The 24605-nt window shown below is 40.8% G+C and overlaps 5 protein-coding genes and 4 long non-coding RNA genes across 11 annotated transcripts; 4 read left to right on the top strand and 5 right to left on the bottom strand.

Moving 5' to 3' along the window:
• Positions 1 to 82: 82 nt before the first annotated feature.
• LOC116919963 (mucin-5AC) lies at positions 83 to 4304 on the bottom strand. Its single transcript, XM_045172463.1, is given in 4 exon segments — positions 83 to 1570; positions 1572 to 2279; positions 2371 to 3048; positions 4082 to 4304. Coding segments are annotated over 4 exon segments (2412 nt in total). The 5' UTR covers positions 4193 to 4304; the 3' UTR covers positions 83 to 655.
• A 36-nt stretch (positions 4305 to 4340) lies between these two features.
• On the top strand, positions 4341 to 5353 carry LOC116919966. The gene is made up of 3 exons (XR_004392096.2): positions 4341 to 4812; positions 4933 to 5121; positions 5215 to 5353. It is a non-coding gene; the product is annotated as an uncharacterized LOC116919966 (long non-coding RNA).
• Positions 5354 to 5862: 509 nt separating this feature from the next.
• LOC116919965 lies at positions 5863 to 6827 on the bottom strand. The gene is made up of 2 exons (XR_004392095.2): positions 6343 to 6827; positions 5863 to 6210 (listed from the first exon to the last, which is right to left on the bottom strand). It is a non-coding gene; the product is annotated as an uncharacterized LOC116919965 (long non-coding RNA).
• A 37-nt stretch (positions 6828 to 6864) lies between these two features.
• On the top strand, positions 6865 to 8763 carry LOC116919964 (nuclear pore complex protein Nup50). The gene is made up of 4 exons (XM_032926000.2): positions 6865 to 7141; positions 7282 to 8003; positions 8069 to 8200; positions 8274 to 8763. The coding sequence occupies exons 1-4, from the start codon at positions 6983 to 6985 to the stop codon at positions 8590 to 8592; spliced, it is 1332 nt and encodes a 443-aa protein (XP_032781891.2). The 5' UTR covers positions 6865 to 6982; the 3' UTR covers positions 8593 to 8763.
• LOC116919967 lies at positions 8629 to 10452 on the bottom strand. The gene is made up of 2 exons (XR_004392098.2): positions 9135 to 10452; positions 8629 to 9068 (listed from the first exon to the last, which is right to left on the bottom strand). It is a non-coding gene; the product is annotated as an uncharacterized LOC116919967 (long non-coding RNA).
• Positions 10453 to 10592: 140 nt separating this feature from the next.
• Positions 10593 to 16568, top strand: LOC116919959 (protein scribble homolog). The gene is made up of 6 exons (XM_032925994.2): positions 10593 to 10743; positions 12119 to 12522; positions 12607 to 12703; positions 12802 to 13109; positions 13180 to 13247; positions 13326 to 16568. Exons 2-6 carry the CDS (start codon positions 12181 to 12183, stop codon positions 15931 to 15933), a joined length of 3423 nt encoding a protein of 1140 aa, XP_032781885.2. The 5' UTR covers positions 10593 to 10743; positions 12119 to 12180; the 3' UTR covers positions 15934 to 16568.
• Positions 16569 to 16648: 80 nt separating this feature from the next.
• Positions 16649 to 17439, top strand: LOC123471292. The gene is made up of 2 exons (XR_006645701.1): positions 16649 to 16965; positions 17211 to 17439. It is a non-coding gene; the product is annotated as an uncharacterized LOC123471292 (long non-coding RNA).
• LOC116919962 (45 kDa calcium-binding protein) lies at positions 17381 to 19187 on the bottom strand. The gene is made up of 6 exons (XM_032925998.2): positions 18846 to 19187; positions 18524 to 18777; positions 18357 to 18425; positions 18162 to 18242; positions 17930 to 18084; positions 17381 to 17863 (listed from the first exon to the last, which is right to left on the bottom strand). Exons 1-6 carry the CDS (start codon positions 19133 to 19135, stop codon positions 17687 to 17689), a joined length of 1026 nt encoding a protein of 341 aa, XP_032781889.1. The 5' UTR covers positions 19136 to 19187; the 3' UTR covers positions 17381 to 17686.
• A 68-nt stretch (positions 19188 to 19255) lies between these two features.
• On the bottom strand, positions 19256 to 24442 carry LOC116919960 (ubiquitin carboxyl-terminal hydrolase 7). 3 transcript variants are annotated; one of them, XM_032925996.2, is made up of 15 exons: positions 24300 to 24442; positions 23754 to 24231; positions 23276 to 23695; positions 23032 to 23211; positions 22768 to 22971; positions 22528 to 22703; positions 22223 to 22461; positions 21924 to 22145; positions 21364 to 21839; positions 20980 to 21302; positions 20731 to 20911; positions 20526 to 20635; positions 20222 to 20463; positions 20003 to 20149; positions 19256 to 19938 (listed from the first exon to the last, which is right to left on the bottom strand). In XM_032925996.2, exons 2-15 carry the CDS (start codon positions 24060 to 24062, stop codon positions 19832 to 19834), a joined length of 3336 nt encoding a protein of 1111 aa, XP_032781887.1. In that variant the 5' UTR covers positions 24063 to 24231; positions 24300 to 24442; the 3' UTR covers positions 19256 to 19831. The 3 variants fall into 3 exon arrangements, with proteins under 3 accessions (XP_032781887.1, XP_032781888.1, XP_032781886.1); XM_032925997.2 differs by having other exon boundaries at positions 20731 to 20905; positions 23754 to 24394; XM_032925995.2 differs by having other exon boundaries at positions 23754 to 24393.
• Positions 24443 to 24605: the final 163 nt, after the last annotated feature.

Genomic DNA, 24605 nt, shown 5'->3' with positions numbered 1-24605 from the left:
TTTGTACAAAAACAAATTTTGTTTTTAGAATGTATTATTGTTTTTCATGTCACGCTATTTTCCAAACATAGAGATATGGCTATTCACATAAGACAATAGGTGTATTTGTAACGATACACTACGACAAGGGTGCGCCATATTTGTTTTTATCGTCCGTGCTGACTACATATCCTCCTCGTGTTTTCTCCCTTCGGAATTCCGCACCTCATTTCTTCTTCATAACCGTACAGATGGAGGAAGCGAGCAAGAGAAAAGGAGGAAATACAATAAAAAAAAAAAAAAAGGAAAAACAATTTTTGCTTTCTTTCGCTGAGACAACCATATCTGACACACTCAATCATATACACATCCATGACAGCATTCATACACAATATCATTCGAACGTGGAATTTCACCTTAATTAATCAAAAACGGTTCGGTAACGTCTTATTGAATTTCGAGGGGTACAAGGGAAATTGGGGCAACTAGGTTACTGTGTAAGAAGTTCAAAAATAGTAGAGAACAAGAGCAATCAACTTTGAAGTCTTCGAAAGAAAAAAAAAGAAGAAAAAACGACAGGGCACAAAATGCCGATTGGAAAAAAAACAAGATTAAACGAATAGAGGGGAAGAACAATTCCCATCTTTAGGGGCAAAGATTACAATTTGAATTAATCCTACATTGACATATCGGCCACGATAACAGTTGGCGACGTCAGGTGATGAGAATCATCACCGTTGGCCTTCTCCTTATCTGTGGAGGGAAAGAGTTTGACCACCTTTTTCTTCAGGTCTTCCTTATCGGAGGCCAGGGGAACTCTCTGACCGGGTGACTGGTTTCCGCCAGATGCTGTGCCCGTTGTTGGCGCTTGTACGGTGACAGGAACTTTCTGGACGACAACTTTCATGTCTTTATACTGCTTATTATTCTGGAAACATTCCTTCAGGTTCTTGACAGTGAGAAAGGTGCCAGCCGAGGAAGGATTCTGTGAGCTGGATAGAGGTGGACAAGTCTTCAACAGTGATATGGGTCTTTTAATGGCAGTTGACTGATTGCCGTTATTCTTGTCGGCGAACGGAACGATGACATAGTTGGATACTCCGCCAGCTAGGCTCGCAACTTTAGGAGCAATGGGCACAAATTTACCACTTTGTGCATTCAACGGGGGCCCTGACGGTGAAACGAAGTTTTTCAATCCTTGGTTTCCCATCGTTAACTTGGGCATAGCAGGCAACACCGTTGTAGCGGTCGAGGAAGTCGCGTTGCTGGACGCGATGACCAACTTGGGAGTCGTTATAGGAGATGAGAGCTTGGGTGCAGGCGCAATTACAACCGACTTTGGAGGTACTACTGTCGTCACCGTCGAGTTTGCAGATCCTGACCAATTAGTTGAAGCAACGGTAGCGTTAACAGATGGAAACGTGCGATAGAATTTGAAATGAGGAGCTCCCATCCAGCTGCCGCATTTCTCGATGCAGCGGCCCATCTCTTCTTTGTTACCAGTCTCTTCCGCCTTTATGGCCGTTGAATTGGGTACAGTTTCCACGTTAGACGTTCCTGCTTTAATGGGAGTCGTAGACAGACTAAAACCCTTGGTGAGATAGACGAGGTCTTTTGATAGGTTTTGATGAAGGTTTAATTTTTCGCTCCGGCGTAATACGAGGGCTGCTCCCGTTCTCCAGACAATTATTAGTCTGCATAATTTCAATATCACTCTCCACGATGGAAGCTCGAGTCGAAGAAAAGGACGGCGACCCGTTAATTGCCGTCTTAGGGATACCACCAGCTGCTGGGCTAGTTATAGAGTCATTGGACGAAGGAAAAAATACTTTGAAATGAGGCACACCATCAACAAGGGTGTACGTGACGCACGGTTCTAGAGCTCGACTGCTATTTTTGCTGTTTGAATCTACAGGCTCTGGTTTGTTCGACGGGTTCGAGTTGAACGTTGTGGTTTTACTTGACGGACTCGATTTGTTTTGTTGATTATAATTATTGTTGTTAATCTTGCTAGGTGCGGTGGGTGATGCTTTCTTAGATTTGGCACGTGTTTTCGTACTTCTTAAGTGCTTCGCATTTGAGCCGGAATTGTAGTTATCTTTGCTGTTGTAACTTTCCGTTTGCGAGAAAACGGGAGAAGACGCTCGCGACGAAGCCCGAGAGGATCCACGTGAATCATGATGGCGAGTTTTAACCCCGCTCGGTTCCATTGAATACGACGTCATAACCGACCGCTTAGGATCTTTTTGTCTAATAGTAACATGGAGGCCAGTTAAGTAGTTGCATCTCCTGTTAGATACCTGTTGGGTTTTTTAGAATGAATAAAAAGTTAGACCACAATTACTTTTCCCCCTATAAGGTTGAGATTGGATAATGTGACCACTTGCATACCTTTGTTGGTATATCGATAATTTGCCAAGGACCAGTTGTGATCACCTTTTTACCCTGAACTGCCTTTGCTTTTCTCTGGATCAAGGCTTCTTCGGCTTTTTTGTAGTGGCTAACATGAACCAATTCTAGAATAATATAAGGAATAAATTAATTTCTGCAACTCTGAAATATTAAAAGTATAGAAGACTCACCAACAGTAGACATAAAATCTCGTTGAAGCACTTTTGTACCAACTCTTTCTACTTTTTGAAGTAGTCTGTCAGACTCAGACCATTGCTCTCTAGTTAAATCTTCCCAATCCATTGGTTGTTCATCATTTGACTTTTCTTGCTCTTCCTCAATTTCTTCAAGAACTGCCAGTTTGTTTGGCTCTTTGAAATTTTCAGTTTTCGCTGAGGTAGAGCTTGATGAAATGTCTTCACCAGTGGTTTTTAATTCCTGAGTTGATGGAGGGAATTCATCTTCAGTTTCGCTACATTCCTGGGTTTGAGCAGATAGTCCAGGATCGCTCAGTTTTTCAGAACAGAATAAATCATTCTGAATTTCTTGAGAGATACATTTCAACTCGGCTTCTCTAACAAGATCGAGTTCCTCGCGCTGTGTCTTATCGAGGACAGCTATTTCTCGTAATAATTCCTGAAGCATCGCTTCATCTTTATCCGGTCTTTCATTTAATTCCTGCATAGAAAAAAAAAATTGCAATAAAATTTTATTTCATTCGAATAGATGTAAATATTTTTTTTATAATAGGTTTCGAGCGGAAGTCTTGGCCACCTGGCGGAAAAGCGCTAAACCTTCAACCAAAGTTTTATCTGACATTCGAGGAAATCGACTAATTGATGGCTTTTCTCGCTAAATTTTGTACAGTAACAGGCCAAAATTGAAAGAAAAATTCTCGAATATTGCGAAACATAAAATGCGATAAACGAATACAGCAATTTTTTCGGGTGCGTTCGCCTTTTAACGAACCAAAGATGAAGAAATAGCAAGGCTTGATAGCGTGGGTTTTTAGTCAAGGGGGCAGCGATGACGAAAACAATCTTTCGCAGTTGAATCTTTTTACATTCACCTCAACTAATTGGTTTTCATACACAAATACGAAGACGAGCTGACTTGCTTTGTTGGACATGGAGAATATAAATTTGATCTCTGCATCATCTTTGTTGTCCATGGCCATGTTCTAATAGTTATAGAATCTCACTCAAACACACCTTGAGGTGTTTTCGGATTCTACGTGTCCGTAGAAGACCATGCCTGAACATTTGATATTTCACACCTCATTACAGTGCATTTAACATTTTTGCAAGTGTAGCAACAAAATGTAGATATCCCTTCAATGATAAATCGAAAATTCAAGGCTAACCCTAACCATGAGTCAGGCAAAATATGTGTCCTAAAGTTGGAATGGGAGGACCCAGCGCGGGTGCTGTTTATTGTCATTTCGACGAGCTCACATTGAAATAGTTACCGTGATCAATCTTTTAATTAATGCACATAGTGCAGAAATGAAAATAATATACTTGAATCCCTGCTATACGTCTACCGAGAGGGCAGATGTACGCAGAGAGAGGAGGGGAAAGGGAAAAAAGAAAATACGTCGGACGGCAGGGCCCATACACAGCAACACACGGCCACCCAATATACACACATACACACTTGGAGAGTCTGGCCGAAAGTAATGAAAATAAAAACAAAACGAAGACAAACTTACCTGATATCGCTGAACAGCTTCGACAAACTGCTTTTGCAAGCGAATAACTTTGGCGGTATTAGGCGGGATTTGACGTAAATTTCTCAAAACGATCGCTTGTCCCGAGTACATTTTTTACCGTGCGGACGGCACCAGCCAGCCACGGAATAGCAGAAAGCAAAGCAGCGGCCCTGAGAACAGCAGCGCCTCTAGCGACCAGTTTGTTTCCTTCTCTCTTGCAGTCATATGGCAGTAAGCACTCGGGTTTACTGTGGCTGTGGCGGTGATGTTTCTCCCCAAAATTTCCATTCTTTCTCTTGGCTCGTGCCCCCGGCTATGTTCTCTCTTTCACTGGAAAAATACCGCCCTAATCATGTCGCCGGAACCAGTTCGCAACACCTAATGGTTTCGGAAGATCTTTCAATTTACAGCCTATTTATGAAAAATATTCAAATTGGGGAGAAATTGTTCGTGCAATTTCTATTCGGAAGTTTTTACGAGCCGGACGAAGGCGCCTAAAAATCAAGGTTGACTAAAAGGCAACATTGTAATCGTCCTCTCACTATTCTTCGATTTTCTCTTTCGATTTCATCAAAAACAGAAAAGGAAAACATTATTGCAACACGTTTGCTTGTAGATGTTTATAGATTGCACAAATTTATCATCATTCGACTCTTAATCAATAGTTTTCTGTCATGTCAAAGCGTCATGCCATTCGTTGGGATCGACAGCGCGCCGCGTCCTTACTCAAGGTAAATGAAGTTGAATTCACCGGCCATAGATAGCGTTACCTCATTCCAATGCGTTATTATTATGTTAACAAAACAGGATGTACAAAAAACTATTTAAAATATCTCACTCCTCTCAAATAGGAACAGTTTCGCAACGTGAAACATTTAATTAATAATGTTGTCATGGCGCCTTGAAAAAGAAATACGGGAATATGCGCAGTGCAATATCGTTGTTACGACGCTGCACGAACCGGATTTGTTTCAATACGGATTCTAATCGATACAAAGATAAAATTTGGGCCCTTATGAAACTTTCTGAATTAATACCAGGTAAGGGGAAAAATACTTGATTTAAAAATATAACAAAAATTTCAAACAATTCTGAGCCGATTTTCTTCAATGAACCAACGGCATGTTTCGTAGGTAATTTACCTGGATGTTTGCTCTCTTTTTGTCGTCAAGCTATTCCTCTCGTTGATTCCCTTGTGAACATCGACCAGCAACGTTCGTTTAAGGCCAACACAGACATTAACGTACGACTGATTTCGAAGAATTGTATTTAATCCTTGTTTTATAGCCTTCTTAGAAGAAAGGATACTGTTGAATTTTTGATAGAAAAAAATAATGACCAGAGTAATATGTTTCTAATTTAAAGCAAGGTGCGACAGAGCCCCCCAAAAACTAGGAGTATTGTGATAGGGAAATGCCAATCATGTCTTACGTGGTAGAGTTACAACTAAAACGATTAAAAATATTATAGAATCATTCAAGCCAGAGGAAAGTTTTAAATCCGTAGAACATCAGCCAGCAGCGAGAATTAATATTTTTATGCAGTTTTCAAATTGATACTTGAACTTGGTTGGAATCATCACATTTTGCGTTTTAACGGCTGAAATTAGGTTTCATCTCCCAACTTCAGCTATACTAAATCCCTTTTTGAAGTGTAACAATTTAAAAGAAGAAAAAAAGGCAGAAAATTTTCATGGTACATCTCAGGTACTGGGAAAATACAAACAATCTTCTTAACTTCACAATTAGCCCTGGAAGAGCAATAAAAATATATCCTTGAAATAGAAAATCATATCAACTTTATGTGCTGACTATTTTGAGGATGTAAATACATGAAATTTTCCAATTATATATAATTATATATGTTACATTTACCAATTTTTGATTGCATCTCTTCACAATTTTTACTCAAAGGAATTCCACCAATATAGGATAAGATTAAACTTTTGACAAACCTGATGCTAAAATGGTCAAAGTTAGATTTTCAACATTTTGACTAGAATAGACAAAATCCTTATGCAAAATATAATGTTAAGAACATTAGGAAAATCTCATTCAAGCAAAATATTTTGCTTATTTTGCTACATACATGCTGCTGTTCGCGACGATGCTCAATCGTAAGCCGGTAATCTTCCAAATGTGAATATACAGGACATAATTTTTCGCCATTAAACAGATGAGATGGATGCAAGACCATGTGAGAATAACGTAATCATAGCTGATATATTTATAACCTATTTGCAGCGAAAAAAGCTGGTATACCTGAAGAAGATTCAATCCGACGAAAGGTTCTGATAGCCACGGGCAGCATTCAAAGTTTTTGGTCCCCGTATTCAAAAGCCCACTGTAGCCCCCTCTAGCTCCATTTGCTTTAATCTTTAATGACAAACATGTTGGCTCTTGGCTGATGGCTGTTGCCAGTTGCCAGACTTGCCACATTCACATTCCTTTCCGACTTCCGAGTCAGCTAATTACATTCGAACATGTTTGGTTTAAGATTATCGATGAAAACCTGGATCAGTATTCAAGAAAACATTTTAATAATTAGTACTAATTTCTTACTTGTCTAACCAAGTAATCAAAATTGATAAACGTCAGACAAATGACACAATTTTAAAACGGTTATTTGTTCTTTCCTGCCTCCAGTTTCAAGGCGGTTAGCATTAATTCATTATATTTGAAAACAAAGACACTGATTAAAAATAATAACGAGCTCGATTTTTGGACAGAGTGGTGACGACTGGACGAGTGATGATTAGTGAATACGAGTACGGCAGTCGACATGCAGTCGACATCTCAAACGGCAACACTGTGAGATACACACACCAGCACGGATCGTGCAACGAATTCATCCCTTCTCGTTTTTAAATTATAAGACTTCGTTATCGCACGTAACAGGAAAATGGCCAAGCGTACGGCAACCAGAGAATTAAATCACGACAACTGGGATGATGACGAAGAAGAAGAAGAGGCGGGTACCTTTAAACAAGCCTCTTCCGAGGCCCTGCAAGGACGGGTGATCAAACAAGCCCGGCGAAGAATTACAGGCAATGACGGAGAGGTAACTTATCATGCTTCCTGTTTTTCGTATGTATCTGTGTTGCCAAATGCATGACTTTTAAGAGTAATAAAATCCATTAGTTTGTACAAGTGGCCTGGAGGTAACAACCTAAATGTTTTTCATTTCCCTTTTTCCATCAGGCAAAGAAAGGATTCTCTGGGTTTGCTGGTTTTGGTGTGCGAGGAGGATCTGAATCGAATGCATTCACCAGCTTTGCTGTTAAAGTTCCAAGTTCTACTGAAAAAATCAAAACAGAAAATGGAGAAAACACACCAAGCTCTAATGCAGATAATGGGGCAAAAGAGAAAGAATATCTCACAAGCCTTAAAGTTTTGAATGAAACTGTCACTTCATGGATTACAGATCATGTCAAGAAGAATCCATGTTGTGTGCTTACCCCAATCTTCCAAGATTATGAAAAGCATTTAAGAGATCTGGAGGCAAAAAGAACTTCAACAGCATCAGATGAAAGCCAAGCAGCTGACACCACCAAAGCCACCACTGCTTTCAGTGCCGGCAAAGTCAATAATGAGAAGCTGGATGACCAGAAGTTCCAATTTGGCTCTAAATCAGCAGAAACTTCCAAACCATCTTTCAACTTCCTTGGCAATGGAACAACACCTTCCAAACCTCCTTCAACATTTTCATTTTCCAGTTCAACTCCAGCAACTTCATCACCATCGAACTTTTCCTTCGGCATCCCTAAAAGTGACTCGGGAGCGACTACCTCTTCTTCAATGTTCTCGTTCAAAGCAACAACCGCTGCTTCAACCACCAGTCCGCCGTCGACTGCGGCTTCATTCTCCTTTTCCGGATCTAAACCTTCGGTAACCGCGCCAGCATTTTCGTTCGGTTTCACCAGGTAACTAAGACTTTAAAAAATTCCTGTCGTGATCAGTTTAATTTAAGCTTCTTCCCTGTTGCTAGTAATAAACCATCAACAGATCAGAAAAAGGACGCAGAAGATAAGAAGGGTGGCGAGGAAGAAGACGATGAAGACGCTCCACCAAAAGTGGAAATTAAACAAGTACAAGAAGAAGATGCCTTTTATTCCATTAGGTATGTGATATGAACACAACCAGGGCGTCTCGTACATTGATTTTCAATTTTTTTTACAATAACATTTTTTTAGGTGTAAATTATTCTATAAAAAGGACAACAATTATACGGAAAAGGGGGTTGGTACTCTACACTTGAAGAAAGTCAAGGACGAAAAAACGCAATTGGTTATCCGTGCCGACACTTCACTCGGCAACATCCTTCTGAATATTATTCTTAACCCACAACTAACAACTCAGCGTGTCGGCAAGAATAATGTCATGTTCGTTTGTATTCCTAACCCACCCATTGATCCAAAAACTCCTCCTGCTCCGACACCCATGCTTCTTCGCGTGAAAACAGACACAGAAGCCGATGAACTGTTGGCCAAACTGAACGAGGCAAAAAAATGAATTATAGGTCAATCACGAAAAAATAGATTATTTTTGTTTGTTTGCTTGTGATTCCTCTTTTCCATTATTTTATTCAATTATTTTTTTACGGTCTGTACTATAAAAAATCCCTTTTGCGACGAACTTGATTTTTTCACTGGAACTGAATACAAGTAAGAATGTATATCCTTACTTGATTTTTTAATTAATTTTATTTTTTTGCTTTAGTTCCAGAGAGTAGAACAGTCCCCAAGAACGAAACTCAACGGAATGCTGTTTGTTACATTCTGGTCCGACTGGAACAAAATATGTTCAATGTAAGCTGTATGCCGACCGAGATATACAAAAAGCCGGTCTGGTTTTAGCATTTAAAACAAGAATAACGGAGATGACATACGTCGTTTGTTGAATGAAATCCATCATGTAATGGTTTACTGTGATACTGTTTTCTTACTCAATATTTTCCTATCCGGTATGTCGATCATCAGTCATTCAAACTTTCGAAAAAAAGATAACAAATACGTTACGGTTAAGCCCCTTTCACTTTGGCATTTTTGTCTTACCGTGTCCTTGCTCCATAGCGTATTGATAGTTTTAAAAAGCGTCCCTTCAACCAATTACGCTTGAAAATATCGTTCAAACTACTGTCGATAGTGGTATAAACCGGTGTCATAACAAAACAAGATGGAAGCCTGTCCAAAATCGAAAGGGTCAGCCATTATTATTTCTGTAATTGTTTTAAATTTCAACATCTGTGATATTAGTAGTGTAACGTTGATGGATTTTCATGTTTTGTGACGAACAGAGTTAACTAATATTTCGAGACACGTAACTTATGTGTTGCCCCGTTAGTTGGTCAGCAAAAGTCAAAGGTTTAGACATTAGCAACGATACAAATAGGGTTTTCAGATGATGTCCGTCTATGTTTGCACATTTTTTTTTTTTTTTTTTGCAGCGCTAACCTTCATCTTCAGGAATATTCAATTGAAGGACAGAGATTGCCCTGGTGATGTTCGGCAGCAGTGTCTTTGTTGTGACCCTTTCCAGAAGTTCGATAGGAAAAAGGACTTTTCGATGAAAGGACAACTCTCTGTATAATAATTGGTAATGTTCTTTATTAGGAATGAGATATGTCCATATGCAAAAGCAGTTATTGATAACTTTCGTCTATGGCATGACATCGTGGCTCTGGTTTGTTGAATAAATTAGATAAGGTGCTCAAGGGCATTTTTGTAATATTACAGTATCTCCAGCACCGAATAGAATAACGAAAAGCTATCTGGGTAATTGACATAATCATGCATAGAAGTAAAATGTCTGTGTTCAAAAGAAAAAGTGCCAATGCACTTTTAGGGCTTTACGTTCAACTTGCAGATGAGAATGTTACCTACGTACAGAGATGGAATGTTGGAATCGTGATAGCTAAAAGGGGATTATCTCATCCAGTTTCCATATAATTACTGTAGGAAATTAGCTTAGAATCGATTCGTTCAGATTGAATGAACTAAAATAACCGTTCGTGCATTAATTTTTTTGTACGTTTTTTAAGTCGGCCAAGAAACCTGGACGTGGTCTTATGCCTATTTCAAGTTTAGTCCGAGCCTCCCGCTGTTTACTGAACGGAATCATGCATGAACGACTGCGGAATGGTTGCAGATAGAGATAGTCATTAACCACAGAAGACACACGAAGGTACAAGCGGTACAAGGACACATTTTCCAATTTTTGTTCTTTTTTCTTTTCTAGTGATGACTAGCCCAATGACGAATCCACTCGAAAGACATTGCCTAATTCGGTGTCTTTATCCAATTTTTCACATCTGACAATAAATTTGCATAGTATCAAATTTTCTTTATCTTTGATTCGTGCCTTCGTGGGTGGAAGTGGAAGTCGACTCAAACAGTTTTTGGAAATTCTCTCGTCTGATAACAAGAGGCTTCGGGAACGCATGCCATTGCCCGTAGTTAACTCCTAAACTTCGAAAGTAATGTCATGTCGGCTAACAGGCAAGGCTAGCAAGCAACCAAGCGTCAGTCCAAATAAACCCGACGGTGCGGGCAGTCTGCTTGGTGCCCGCCTCAGTGGATAAGGCCTCGACAGTATGGTGTGAATTTAATTTTTGTTACCCACACTGACACAGAGAGAATCAAGAAAACGCAGTCCATTTTAATTGTGAGTATAAATTTCGCATGTTTTCTACCTGTTGACGAGCTTTTCCTTGTCGTGTGACGAATCGTCAAATCCCTTTTACGTAGTTTAGCACACAGACACGAAAACAAACGACAAGTTCGTGACGATTTTGTCAAGTTTTGTGAGTACGTATTGCGACTTGACTCTCTTGCCGTCTTCGTGGCTCTTGACCGAACCGATAGACAAGAGAAGTGGGGGAGAGAGTAATTATGGAGGGGGAAAGTCACGCTCTGCTAGATGGAAGATGGTCTATGTGTACGCCGTGGGCCTTTCCGCCCACCTGCCACACCGCTCAGAATCGGTCAAGGGAGGAATAATGCATTTACAAAATAACAGCTACAGAGAGGAAGTAAGCCTATAGCGCTATATGGCGAGCAAGGATAATTAGTATTCCCTGTTTTGTTGTTGGTTACCGTTTCCTGTGAATGGAGCGTTGACAGTACATGAAAGCGATTCTATGCTCGGGTAATTGTGCGTTGCTTGTATGCTGTAATCCGGCATGGGATTACAAAAAAATGGGGGAGGAAAACGTGGAAGATTTCTCTTTGTGTGTGTGTGTGTGTACGTGTGCATTTTGTAATTCTTTTCTCAAAATGCCGAAACCCGGCAAGTGCTGATCCAATTTGTTTGTAGAGAAGAGGTAAAGCTTTCCATAAATTTGTGATATAACAAACAATATTAAGACGCAAGATGAGGTTGGTCACAGTCGAAAGTTGTTTACAAAGACCTAAAGTTAAAAAAGAACATAAAAAGGAACGGAGATGACTCTTCTCCCTCTTGGCTATTTCCAGTTTTCAGAGTCACGCGGTACTCCCCGAAAACAGTTAGAAAATACAGCGAACGAACGAGCGGTGCTCCGTTCTGTGTTTATTTTGTGTTCACTTTCACTTTGCCTCGGTCTATCGGTTTACTTTGAACAGAAAAATATGAGCAAAAGGAGAAAAAAGAACATTTAAAATTTTTTGAAAAATGGGCTTTTCCATTCTTGTTTGGCTTTCATTTTGTCGTTGTCCATTAGTTTGTGAGGTTAACAATAGACAATCCATGTTGGTGCACAGCAGGTGAAAACACAGCTCCCTGTTCTCGTTTTAAGCCTCCTCTTCACTTTTTCTTTTAAAGAGATAACGAAGGCAATTTTTTCGTTGTTGGTGTTCGTGTCTAAATTTAGTTCCAAGTTATACAGATAATAATGAACCACAGAAACGCATATGTCCTTTCATGTTAGTTTTTTTTTTCAATGAAAGGGGAGAAAATCTGTAAGCCTAATTTTAGAGGCGAAGGATGAAAAAACAGTTGATCAAGTGGCGGGAGTCGTTATCTTGATTTTTGGTTCCGTTTTCTCTTTTTCCTATTTTAGGATTCACCGCAGGAGACAACGAAGAAGTCAGGAAAACAAACGTCTGCATTTGCATACTAGATATGGATACAAATGACGACCGAGGAGCTGGTGAAGCTATGCTGAAAGGATCAGGTGCTCGGAGAATGGCCACATCTTCCGGATGGAGGAAGATGTTGATGTGTTGCTTGAAACCAGAAGAAGACGATGTTCAAGTATTGGATTATGAGCACTCGAGCTTAAGTGACGTTCCAGCTGAAGTTTTTAACCATGAAAGAACGCTGGAGATCCTCCGACTCGATTGCAATCAAATCGCTGATTTGCCTCGACCACTTTTTCATTGCCATGGTCTCAAAGAGCTTTGGCTCTCCGATAATGACATTTCTGTATTGCCCCCCGCGTTGGCCTCTCTCATCCATCTACAGGTATTTTTTATTTTTTTTTAATTCTATTCACGTACTAATTTCGTCCTTATTCGTAACAAAAGGCCTAACTCTTCTCTTCTTTAGGTCTTGGATATCTCAAAAAATTCTCTGACCGAAGTACCTGACGCCATTAGCGGTCTGAAAGCACTGATTACTTTGGACCTGAGCGTCAATCCGCTCGGTACGTCAACTAGTTACTATGCCCCACTTTCCCTTTAGTCGATTGAGATGGACTTGTCGTCGTCGTTATACGTGGTTCTAACCTTATTTGGACAATAGGTAAATTGCCGGAGGGCGCAACTAAATTACTCTCGCTCGAGTCGCTCAACCTCTCCGACACGTTCCTCGAATTCCTCCCGGCCAACTTTGGTCGTTTGACCAAATTACGATTGCTTGAGCTAAGAGAAAACCAACTGGCCAGTTTACCTAAATCTATGGCCCGTTTGACTGCATTGAAACGACTGGACATGGGGCAAAACGACTTGTGTGACCTGCCTGAAGTCGTCGGAAGTATTCCGTCTCTCACTGAATTATGGGTGGACGGGAACAAGTTGGACGTGCTTCCTGAATTTTTGGGTCATTTACAGGTTAGTCAACATCTGCTTTCTTTTTGATTTTTTAAATAAAGCAAATTTTTTTGGACATCCTTGTTGACAGAATCTGGTTCATTTGGATGCATCTCGAAATTGTCTCCACGGCATCGCACCAACCATCGGACTATGCAAGTAAGGAATGAAAGCTTTCATCATTGGGTTCTTTTATGAATTTTTTTTTTTCCTAAATAACCTGTTTTGCGATTTCAGATCGCTTACTGATTTATCATTAACATCCAACAACTTGGCCAATCTACCCGAAGAAGTAGGCGATTTGACTCTGTTGACCGTATTACGCGTCGACGATAATCGCTTGACTTGCCTGCCAGATTCACTTGGCCGTCTGTCACACTTAGAAGAATTGCAGGCCGGACAAAATCGATTGTCAAAACTTCCGACATCGATCGGCTTACTTCGCAAACTAGAAACGTTGATGCTGAATGAAAACCTGCTAGACGAGCTTCCAGTAGAGCTGGGCTCGTGTCAGCGTCTGACCGTCTTGTCGTTGCGGAAAAACCGACTGGATCATCTCCCACCAGAGATGGGTCATCTTTCACGTCTTCGTGTGGTCAATCTGAGCTGTAATCGTCTACTTCATTTGCCCGTCTCGTTTCTCAAGTTGCCTTCGCTATCTGCTCTTTGGCTTTCAGAGGCACAAACAAAACCGGTTGTGCCGCTCCAGACGGACATTGACTCCAGCACCGGTCACAAGGTTTTGACTTGCTTCCTCTTGCCACAGTCAGCCGATCCGGAGGCAGAAGAACAGACACCAGCAGATAAGGGCAGCCCCAATGTCGTGACTGCTCGTTCGCCCACTCATATCAAATTTGCTTTCGATGGAGAAGCCGATCCAAAAGCAGGTAAATTGATGAGGAACCCAACCCCATACCCGAAGGAGTTGAAGGCCTTGGCCAAACACGCCCAGCATATTCAACAACATCATCCGGTTTCTCCAACATCCCGCAATAGCGTGGAACTACCTACCACTGGTACCACTAGCTCTTCGTCCAGCGAATCTAATGCAAAGTTGAAGAAACAGCCAGAGCCCCTTCCAGTTGCTGTCGTTCCTCCTCAGCCCGCTGCGCCTTCTACGACGATCACTGTCCATGTCGATCCGTCGGTGACGATCGTTTCCAAATCGTCAGACGAACCCAGGCCAGTCCAGAGCGAGCCGAGCAATGCCCCGGTACGACCGAAGCCAGAAATTGTGCTGGAATCTCCGCAACCCCTTGCCGCACCGTCGAACGAGTCACAGCCTGAAGTTCCTCCATTACTGCCTCTGGTTCATACGGCCTCTCCGTTGCAATCCAAACGTAATGTTTCTGTAGAAAACTTGGCCGATCCGGAAGTTGATCCGCCGAAGCCAAATGGCATTCCAGCAGCAGCCGAACATTCACCTAGATCTGCTGAAATCGAAATAAAAGAAGCTCGAGTGCTTCGACCGTTAATGTCAGCAGCAGATGGATTAGACAAGGTGAAGAACCCCACAGATGTTGTTGACCGGTCCAGTCAACCGGACTTGACGGCAGAAATCAAGCAACAGCAACAACCACCACCGTATCACGTTGCGGCTGTTTACTCAAAACGTGCAGCTGAGTTCAATCACGCGACTAGTTTGCCGCGCACACAGTCAACTGACAGTGGATTCACGGTTGAAGGCACTTCGGGTGAGAGGAGAGATAGCAGCCCCAGCCGTGACAGTGGACGCGGACCTTCTATTGAACCGCTTGAAGACAATGCGCAGCCATCTGGAAGCCCAGGGCCTGTTCAATCTGTCGTGGCAGCTAAACGTCCCGTTGATTTGCCCTTGAATGGCAGTTTGGCAGACAGGGAGAAAATGACACCGCTTGCTCTAAAGAGAGCCACCTACATCATAGATAATAGTCTGAGTCCCAACGACGGCAACGAAGCAGTGGAAGAAACGGGAGACCTTCAATCAGTGGCGGCATTGAGACAAGCAGCCCGCGAAGTGTTTCTGTCCGCTTCTCCAAAGGAAAGTCCGCTTCCAGGGCATAAGCAGACCTCCTGGGATGTTCCAATTTCCGTCCACACTGCAAATGGGTCCTCCAACACTCTAAGTGCCGCTAACGTTGTTGGACTCCCACCTGCTGGAAACTCATCTGAGAATGGCGGCCAACAACCACCGGCCAAAATTCAAGGACGACTTCCGCCGCCAAAGTATCACGTCACTAGTAATGGATTCCGTGATACATCGGCTGAATTGAAATCTCCTCCGCCAGCTAATGCTTCCTCTCGCATTCCTCTGGCATCGCACAACCGGCTTCCTAGCGGACTTCCGCGTCAGCTGTCCAACTTGTCGAATAGCTCGCTACTTGACGGACCAATTGTAAATAAACCTGCACCTCTCTTGCCACCGAAGAAGCGGGATTCCCCACCGCCTCCAACCCTTCAACCCAAATTGTCCACTTCTCGGATTCCTCCGCCTCAAGTGCACACACCCGTTCTTGCTTCTCCGCTAACGCCGCTATCGTTGAAGACCAATTTTTCGCCCTTGCCAGTCCACAATGCCAGAATGGTCACACCAACAACGACACCGATAACGCCAACAACCAATAACAACGATTTTGAAGCTAATCAAACCAATAAAATCACGCCGTCTCAGCCTTTGAATACGCGCATTCCTTTGCCAAAGTACTCGGCGTCTGATATCAGTAAAACTGGGGTCTCGCCCGGATCTCGAATTCCGACACGGTTACCTACGCCGACAACGTCGATTCCATCAATTTCCAAAAGCAAATTGTCAGCGGACTTGACAGGCAGTCCATCTCTAGCAGCTTACACATCACGTATTCAATAAGCCATCTTACAATGGACAGCTGTGGAGAATACGAGTCAGTAAAGCGAAAGAAAGATTAAAAGAGGTTGTAAGCATTTTTTTTTTTTTCTTTTGTTTCAAAACAATTTTCTGCAATAGTTATGTACAGTCGATTATTTGAATGTATTCAAATTTATGCTGGAGTTTTTTTTTTTTCTTTCTTTTATTATAATTTTATCCCCTCTTATAACGTGCTCTTATATTCGTGTTGATTCATCAGAATCTTCTCCATCCGAACTTTTTCAAAAAATGCAATTGACTTCCAGAAGTAAAGCAAAACAAAAATCGCATTTGGATCATTCAAGTGACCTGCCAAAATTTGCCTTTTCGTCTATCTCGGTCTTCTTTTTTTTATATACGGTCGTCTTAACTTGTGTGTAAGTGATTTTTCAAACCAACGAAATATCTTTATTTGGCCACCGTGACAGAGGAACCTTTATCATTTCCCCCCTATTGTCTTTCTAGTTAGAGAAGTAAGTTGTATAATATCATATAACGTTTATGGACTTTCTTGGGTTTTTCATATTTTTATGCCAGTGACAATATACCTGTGTGAGGCAAGAGTATTTTTTAAAATCATAAATGAAGAATTGAATACACTCTTCGAATATTGTAAAGTTTCCATTTCAATTCCACTTAGGTGATATAATGCTGCTTTCTCGGTAACTTTGATAGTAATCATGATTTGTGCAGAAACAAGGATTTATAGAGCGTGATAAACAGCACTCCACCCGTCGTCTGCTCCCATGCAGCCACTTGCGTGACAGGGTTTTCGGTTGAAAGTCCACACAAACAAATTTCTCAACAGATTTTTATTTTAATTTTTTTGCTAATTTAACAACGAAGGCGATTTCTGCTTTCTATCCGATAAAATCTAATACTTAAATTTGGGTTGCTTATTTTTAGGCATGGCTGACACTGCATGGCATAGATCGTTCACATGGCCGTTTCAAGAAACTACGACTTTTTAATGGTCGAATTTCGACGTCGTGACCAGTTGGAAAGTAATAAACCGTAAGCAAAATGAACAAGCTAACTTTTTTCACAATCTGTGTCATGACTCATGAAGTGTAACAAGGCTATTCACCGTGTGACGATTACATTATTAATTCTGGTTTTGCATTACCTAATACTTGGTGAAAAGCTGGGTGGTTATGGCAATTATTTAGTGCCATTTTTCGTCCCCTCACTCGCATGTTATCATTCATCCAATCCTTCTCCAGCTATCGCTATTTATCATTTTCCTATGCTATTTGTAGAAGTTAATATTTGCTATCGTTTTCCCATCGAGCTGTCCTGCCATCTAGCGGCAGACGATACAAACGACCTAACAGACTACACAGATCCGCACCGAAAGTCAAAATTATCTACCCGATCGCCAAAAAAGCTACCCGATCGGCGCGGGGCCGAGCCCTAAACACAGGATTAATTATTTTTTTGTTGTAAATTTATTATAACGCACGTAATAAATACATAATTAACCACAAATAATAGAACCTAGCTGGTTCTGCAGTTCCAAGAAAGAAAGAGGTATAAAAATTCACTGATTATCAAAAAGAAAGAAAAAACCATTAGATCCAAATAATTTTAAGAACTATGGGATAATATCAATGACTTGAAGAGAAAAATTGGCAACAAACTTGGAAAACGTCTTGCATACTGTTTTGAGATTTAAAATGGAAGTATTCATCTTGGCTTGGAATGACATGATACTACAGAAGAGGGCCATTTCTTTCTAGAATTCGTCATGGAAATTGGTTTCAGTGTCAATTACTTTACTAGCCAAAAAAATATCGGCTGAAGCAAGTATCTCGTTCATAGATAACTGTTGATCTTTGTTAGTATCTGAGATCTGGATAAGAGATTCTGCCTCCAAATGGGCGTGGCGAGGATTTCGGGGATCTAAATAAGACTGACAAAAAAAGAAACGTTGCTAATACATTTTTCTTTGACAATGACCTATTTATTAACGACTTACCAATATCTCGCGTTTGTCTAATTTTCCGTCTCTATTACGATCAATAAAATTGTTGAACTCTTCTTGTCTTTTCTTGTCACTATATCGCACTAGTAAACTTTCAGCTGGAATTAATGAGTACTCTTCCCATGTTAAGGTTTCATCAGCATCTTTATCTGGAATGCAACCATTGGTCACTTTAGCATTCTAAATGAGGGCAGCACTTATGAAATAATATAGAACAGACACTCACCATATTCACCAAGTAAATCATCAGCTTTGCCTAATAAAGTAGTATGGCTGGACTCCGGATGACGGAAACTTAGAAACTCATCTTTAAAACATATTTTGAAAAATATTAGAGAAATTGAATATTAATTAAAGTATACAAGACATAATTCAACAACATTATAAGTTTATAACTATGCTCAACCCTTAATTCATTTACCTAAGTTTAAAAAATCTGGATCAGTCTTGGCAGCTTCTGACCATGCAGCTTTGTCCCAGGCAATTTTTTCTAGTAGGATTAATTCTCAAAGTTAGAAGTACTTACCAACAAGGTTGGACAAATATTTGGAGCTTTCAATAAGTACAATTGTACACCACTTAATATACCTTTTATGGATCGTCCCAACTCTGGATGCATTTCATCATGATCCCCTGGTTTGGTATCATTATTTCCATTCTTTTTAAGAAACCAAGAGTGGTATTCAGTCCATGACACATGACCATTTCGTGGGTTCATGTCAATAGCAGTAAAAAGGAAAATGTTTTCTCTCAGAGCTCCTTGTAGGTGCTCTTTAACTTTTGAAATTATCCAGTTCCGTAATTCATCAATACTGACATATGCATCACCATTTGTATCAAGCCTTAAAAAAAAAGTAAGAAAGGCACCGTTTAACTTCACATGTTCCAATGCTTTCAACTAGATTCTTACAGAGGATAAATCATTCTCAGTTTTTTTATTTGTTCGTCATCAACAGGAGCTCTTTTTAAAGGAGCGGATACTGCTGAAGATTCTTTACTCTGTGAAAGAGGTACCGGCCAACTCAGTTCGACTGCTGACGTGGATCTTGTCTGTGATGAAGACAAATATTTGGCTACTTCAATTCTAGGAGAGGATGATAGACGAAAGACTGTCACAACTGCCGAGAAAATCACAAAAGCTAAAACAATCCCGACAAGAGGTTTTCTTTTTAGAAGTCGAGTCCATGAGTGACTTCGCATTTTGTGATTGAGTAAAGCGATCCTGAGGTCAATACAAATGTTTTGATGCAAATCGCCATCTAGCAGTCGAAAGCTAACTTCAGCTGAAGGAAGCACAAGGAAAAAGAAATCAAGACTACATGTGTTTTCAAATTTTAATTTTCTCACTCTAGCTTCAATTATTAGCACATTATCGACATCCGCGGAACAAGCCGCGGTAGTAGGAGGGATAGAACATTTTGAAGTTTCGGGAAAAAAAAGATAATAAAGAAACGAATCCTGTCACCTTTCCAACAATTTCGACCCCGTCTGTGCCTTTCTTCAAAGGATTTCCCCTACAAGAATCCTTAAGAAGCGAAGTAGAATTTCGAAAGGGAAATAGAAATTAAAAATCATTAAGTGAAGATTGGAAAATACGGGTGGGGGAGCATTTCACTTAAAAATAATTTAATGGCTTCAGAACAAAGGAAAGACATAAAACGAGACGAAGTGTTGGAAAAGCCGTCAAATCAAGATGAGCGAGTTGAAAGGAGCTGGTGGAGGGTTACATTGGGGATGGAGGTTCATTGACTTTACAAATGGGAATCCAATCTGAACCATGTTACAGAGAAGTTTCTTTTAATCGCATCTCCTTCAGTTCCTGCCCTCCTGTTTTAACGATTGAAATTAACATATACCATCCCTTTAGGAATCAAACAGCATAATTTCCTTCTTGAGTTAGTTGTATATCTTGATGGCCTTTTCGTAATAGCTGTAGCGCGTGCGTTTAGGTGCCTTGTTGACATGGTCAATACCTAACCAAGGTCGCATTTGCACTAACGGCTCTGATTGGATATGAAAAAAACATAATTGATAAATATGAAATTTTAAAAAGTAGCAGAAACATACGTTGATTAAGCGGAGGTTTAAAATCTTCCAGGTTAAGGGTTAACTCAGGAGTCTCCGTTAGATTGCGAATACGTGTCATCACCACTACAGCAAACTTATATTTTTCGAATTCCTTATCGGGAACCTCGAGTCTCTTCTGTATTCTCTCTGCTCAAAAAACAGTGCAACAAATTATCGAGAGTACCATAAGGGCCAGTCACTACTGCGCATATTACATACCTTTGACTTGCGAAAAAGGTTCCCCTTCCCTTACTTTCAAGAGAAAGGGTATACCAAACCCAGAATAGATTTCTTTGGAAAAATGGGCTACTGGAATCAGAAGTTCATCATCGCCTATTTCAAGCTCGTCTTTCGGGATTTCTTCAACTCGAAACCACCGTGGAGGACTCGTGTTTAGCATGTCAAGTCGGATTTCTTCGTAAACAATACTTTGTATCTTATAACTCACTATCTCCAACAATCTGTGGAAGAATTTTTAAGAGTAAAACTCAGTTTTTTAGGTAAAAAGGAGGCACTTATTAACCTAAGTTTCCCGGAACCATTTTCTGACAAAGTCATATGCTTACGCGCTTCTTCGAGCAATTCGGCTACCGTTGCCGTCTTTGCTGGATATAATGTCAATTCTTTTTCATCCTGTGTTTTTGTTTTTTTAACAAATCAAATGAAAAATAAAAATACAGTTTTAAACATAATGAATGCAACTTCAATTTCACCGTGTAACTCTTTACCTTCAACCGAGAATCCACCCAAGTGCATTTAAACTGCCTCTTGCTTTCTAATTCAGTGATTGGCATGGTGAGTCTCAAATAAAACAGCTTTTTTGGTTGTTTGACTTTTGCTGATGTCACCATCTCTTTCAACGATGTCTCCCAATGATAGCGAATCGAAGGTCCAGGTCCCTCTCTGTAACTGAATGTTCCAAATAAAATTAGCACTTAAGGAAGCGATATAATGGCACACAATATAATGTATCTTGCCCTTGGCTCTTGAAGAACTGAAGCATGTTGGGAGGGTATCCGATTCGGTCACCGACTAGCCTGGCCACTTGATCGTAACCCAAATCCTCCGACATGCTAAGAGTGAATCCTGTCACATCCAACGGGTTCGTTTTGTCACAGAATGTGACTTCGATCCGATGAAGCAGGTCATAAAAGTATTTCTTCACTGTGCCTAGCTGCGACCCCATTATTTCTGGATCATATTTTTGGTAGCAAATAATATCCCCATCCATCAATTCTTCCAAAATAGTTTCCAGTGGTTTGTCAATGTGTTCTATAGTATCAATCATGCCTGGTTTGACCTAGGGATTAAACACAAAAGTTCCATGTAAGAGTAAAATATAGTTTAACAGTGTTATTTACCTCCTCGTACAGCTCCAGCTGAGTATGAGGGGGAAGGCCGGCTCTTTGGAGTAAAATGGGAACTAGATCAGCCAAAGGCCGCTTGATCAAGGCATAGTGATGTCCAGCATAGTGAATCTGGCGTGTTGTTGGATCGTAGTATTTAAAAAACAGCAAGACCATTCGATCCTGTTGGAATGGTGGCAAGGCTGAGAGTCCCGAATCAGGTGGTAACAGTTCCAAGAAACAAGTCCAAGGATTGCAGTTGTCTGCCACATCGGTTACACTTTTGCCAAGGTCCGCTTCCCAATCAAGGGCCTTAGGTCGCATTGTGTTATTGGTTCGTCCTGCCATAGGCCAGATTCGGAACTGATCAACATTGTAACGAGTGGTAGAAGCAATCAACTCCGTTAGCTCTTGATAGGTGGCTAGTTTTCGAATTCTCAAGTTTATCGATACACCCTGTTCTGGGTCATACAAATCGAACCCTTGATGACCTAGAACAAGAGGAAGTTTTTTGGTTTGGTTTAAGAACACAGTCTTCATATAAGCAAAGAACTCGCAAACACAGGCTAACATACCTTGGAAGTTATCTTCTGTCACTAACTGGACCGTCATAAAAAGATGGGCTTCGTTGCGCTCCTTCCGCTTCAAAGCCTCAAGCCTCCGTTCTTCTGAGAGTCGAGCTACAAGCTCGCGAGGAATATCGCGTTCGGTTGTGTCCTGCAGAACCGATCGTAGGGTCGAGTCTCTGATATAGACCAGCATATAGGCGTTAGTGCATTGCTTGATGTTGAGCGAACCTAAATTATTGTAAATACACGTAAAAGAAACAAAAAAAAAATGTCACCAAATATAGCTCAAAAGTCCAATATTTTACCTTCTTCATCAGCTCCACCAAAATTGTAATCGATTGCCTCTTGCTTCGTGCAGCGGGAAACTACATCATCATCAAATTTACACCATCTTCCGTCACCCTTTGGATTAATGAACACGACGTAATGCCCACCATGGTTATCTCCACTATGAACCAGGACAGCATGGAGAGTATATGTGGCTGGCGAAGACTCAGGCGCCTGCAGGTACGGATTCAAATCAAGCTTATCATAAAATTCGAATCTGCAATAAAAATAATTCAATTCGATTTTAGTTGTTGTTGCTGAATTGATCAGTTTAGCTTTAAACCTGTCGTTGAATTTGATTGAACAGTCTGTGACGGGGTCATACTGAAACCTCATGAGGTGAAGGTGAAGTACGGGAGGGAAGCTGGCGAAGATCACACCCTTCTCAGCCTCCTGATGCCCATGCTCACCAGCATCGTATTTGTTATCTCCATCCAATGTCTCGGTCGCTACATAGTCCTGTTAATGAAAGGGAAATTTAGATCATGCAGGAAAATGACATCTAAAAATTGAAAATCCCTACTTTGAATGATTCCAAAATATTTCGCTTCCCCTTGACACTCAACTGAATATCGTAGAACGTTTCAGCTCGAGACGAAGTGTAATCCACGTGTTTGCATTTAATGAACGAAACCATTTTCCCCGCAAATAGTCGGGGAACAGTGCCTTCTACACACGTACCCTTCATTTTGCTCTCGAGCTTATCCAAGAGGACTCTTAAGAATTCCTAAATAAAGAAGCAATGTTAGAAGGAACGGTACTTGAAAAGACAGACTCTTCGACTTACCTGGACGTCGTGCTGCATGAAGGAATCAAGTGTTTCCCAACCAAAACTCTTCGTCAGTTTCTTCGTTCCGACAGGCCGGTCGCTGAACTGAAGTTCGTAAAAAACTCTTTGCAACGCCAAGGCGACGCTTCGTTGGGTGTCATCGCTCTCTGTAGGCATTTTGTATACCGCTTTCCGCAACTGAATTAGGCAAAAAAGAACATTACATACTGCCTAAAACTTTCTATGCAAGCTCATTTATTACCTGATTGGTAAAAAAGAGTGTCTGAAGCAAAGAATTCATATAGCAGGTTGCTCCTTGGTTTTTCAGCCCAACAAAACCAGTATGTTTCTTGGAATCCCAACTGACACCATGTGGGGCTTCAGCATTTACATGAACTTCAAGAGTAATTGTGTCATCCTTACAGTAACCTCTTTCTGGATCCAAGACTTCATTCCAGTTCATGAAGTGACTGAAACCCCAATCATTTTCTTTGCTAAAAAACAAGTGTTGTATCTTTCTTGAGAAATCCTCAACACCCTCTTTTTGTGACAGCAAGCGAAGGTCTGCAACTGCGTTGCATGACCAAGAAGAGGATTCTGATTCTCCATTACATTGGAGGAAAAAGCCAAGAAATTTTTGTGGTGCCCTATCTTGCTGGGGTGAAGTATTTCGGGGCATCACCTAAGAACCCAAACATACTGTACCATTAACATCTGGAATGTGGTTACAAAAAATATACCATTATTTTCCAAGGCAAGTTACGAATGTAGCATGGAGGAGATAACACTGTTTCCTTTAGTTTACTAATGTGGGGAACTTCATATCTAAAAGTAGCCTCTGGTCTAGAATCATCATCTTCCAGGCCTGAATCATCTTTTGAAGTGTCATCTCGAATCTGTGAATCTGTGATCATTTCTTCTTGAATGGAGTCTCTCTCATCCCGACTCTCCTCCATTCTGTCAGCTTCTCTAGGATCTAGGTTCTCCATTTCTTGATCCTGCATCTCAGTCCTGATGGCACCTCCCTGAGGCTCTTGGACTGTAGCCATTGTTGATGGCTGATTCAGTCCGAAAACTTTATCAGTGTGTGAATCAGCACACTTCGCTCGATTTTTGGCGTGTTTACTCGCGATGCGCCCAATGTCTGCGGCTGGTATTCACACTGGAGCTCTCTGGTGATGGATCAAACGTGTCGGAGACAATGACATACCTCAAAGCCTATAGAATCACAAACAAATCGTACAACGAAACACTACCATGGACACGACGTAATTATATCCTCTTACGTCGTTACTTAAATCACATGTGCATTAACAAAAAAGATCTTTGCCGACGCCATTAATCGTACCCACAGATCATGAACCGGGCTGACAACTCTAAGTAGGCTCGTTTAATACCCTCTAGCGTCTAATCCAAGAATCTGCAGTGACCATCTGTTCGTAACACAGGGCACTATTTTAAAACTTAATATGAAATTATGGATTAAAGAGTAACTAACTAACTCACGTCTTGTGGAAAATAAGAATTAATTTTTCTAGAATTTTTTTTTGTTTCTTTCAATATTCTATCTGACATTTGAGAAAATAAAAAAA

Source organism: Daphnia magna, linkage group LG4 (assembly GCF_020631705.1).
Source record: "Daphnia magna isolate NIES linkage group LG4, ASM2063170v1.1, whole genome shotgun sequence".
NCBI classification, from domain to species: Eukaryota; Metazoa; Arthropoda; class Branchiopoda; order Diplostraca; family Daphniidae; genus Daphnia; species Daphnia magna.
This window is presented reverse-complemented; position numbering and strand designations above follow the sequence as displayed.

Excerpts from the sequence above, each read along its gene's own strand:
- LOC116919964 (XM_032926000.2), top strand. The coding sequence starts at position 6,983 with ATGGCCAAGCGTACGGCAACCAGAGAATTAAATCACGACAACTGGGAT. Across the intron at positions 7,142-7,281 it reads TTACAGGCAATGACGGAGAG|GCAAAGAAAGGATTCTCTGG; the intron begins GTAACTTATCAT and ends TTTTTCCATCAG. Across the intron at positions 8,004-8,068 it reads TTTTCGTTCGGTTTCACCAG|TAATAAACCATCAACAGATC; the intron begins GTAACTAAGACT and ends CCCTGTTGCTAG.
- LOC116919959 (XM_032925994.2), top strand. The coding sequence starts at position 12,181 with ATGGATACAAATGACGACCGAGGAGCTGGTGAAGCTATGCTGAAAGGA. Across the intron at positions 12,523-12,606 it reads CCTCTCTCATCCATCTACAG|GTCTTGGATATCTCAAAAAA; the intron begins GTATTTTTTATT and ends TCTCTTCTTTAG. Across the intron at positions 13,110-13,179 it reads AATTTTTGGGTCATTTACAG|AATCTGGTTCATTTGGATGC; the intron begins GTTAGTCAACAT and ends CCTTGTTGACAG.
- LOC116919962 (XM_032925998.2), bottom strand. The coding sequence starts at position 19,135 with ATGCGAAGTCACTCATGGACTCGACTTCTAAAAAGAAAACCTCTTGTC. Across the intron at positions 18,778-18,845 it reads CTGAGAATGATTTATCCTCT|GCTTGATACAAATGGTGATG; the intron begins GTAAGAATCTAG and ends TTTTTTTTTAAG. Across the intron at positions 18,426-18,523 it reads GTTGGGACGATCCATAAAAG|AAAAAATTGCCTGGGACAAA; the intron begins GTATATTAAGTG and ends TAATCCTACTAG.
- LOC116919960 (XM_032925996.2), bottom strand. The coding sequence starts at position 24,062 with ATGGCTACAGTCCAAGAGCCTCAGGGAGGTGCCATCAGGACTGAGATG. Across the intron at positions 22,704-22,767 it reads ATATTTTGGAATCATTCAAA|GACTATGTAGCGACCGAGAC; the intron begins GTAGGGATTTTC and ends TTTCATTAACAG. Across the intron at positions 22,146-22,222 it reads TGGTGGAGCTGATGAAGAAG|GTTCGCTCAACATCAAGCAA; the intron begins GTAAAATATTGG and ends ACAATAATTTAG.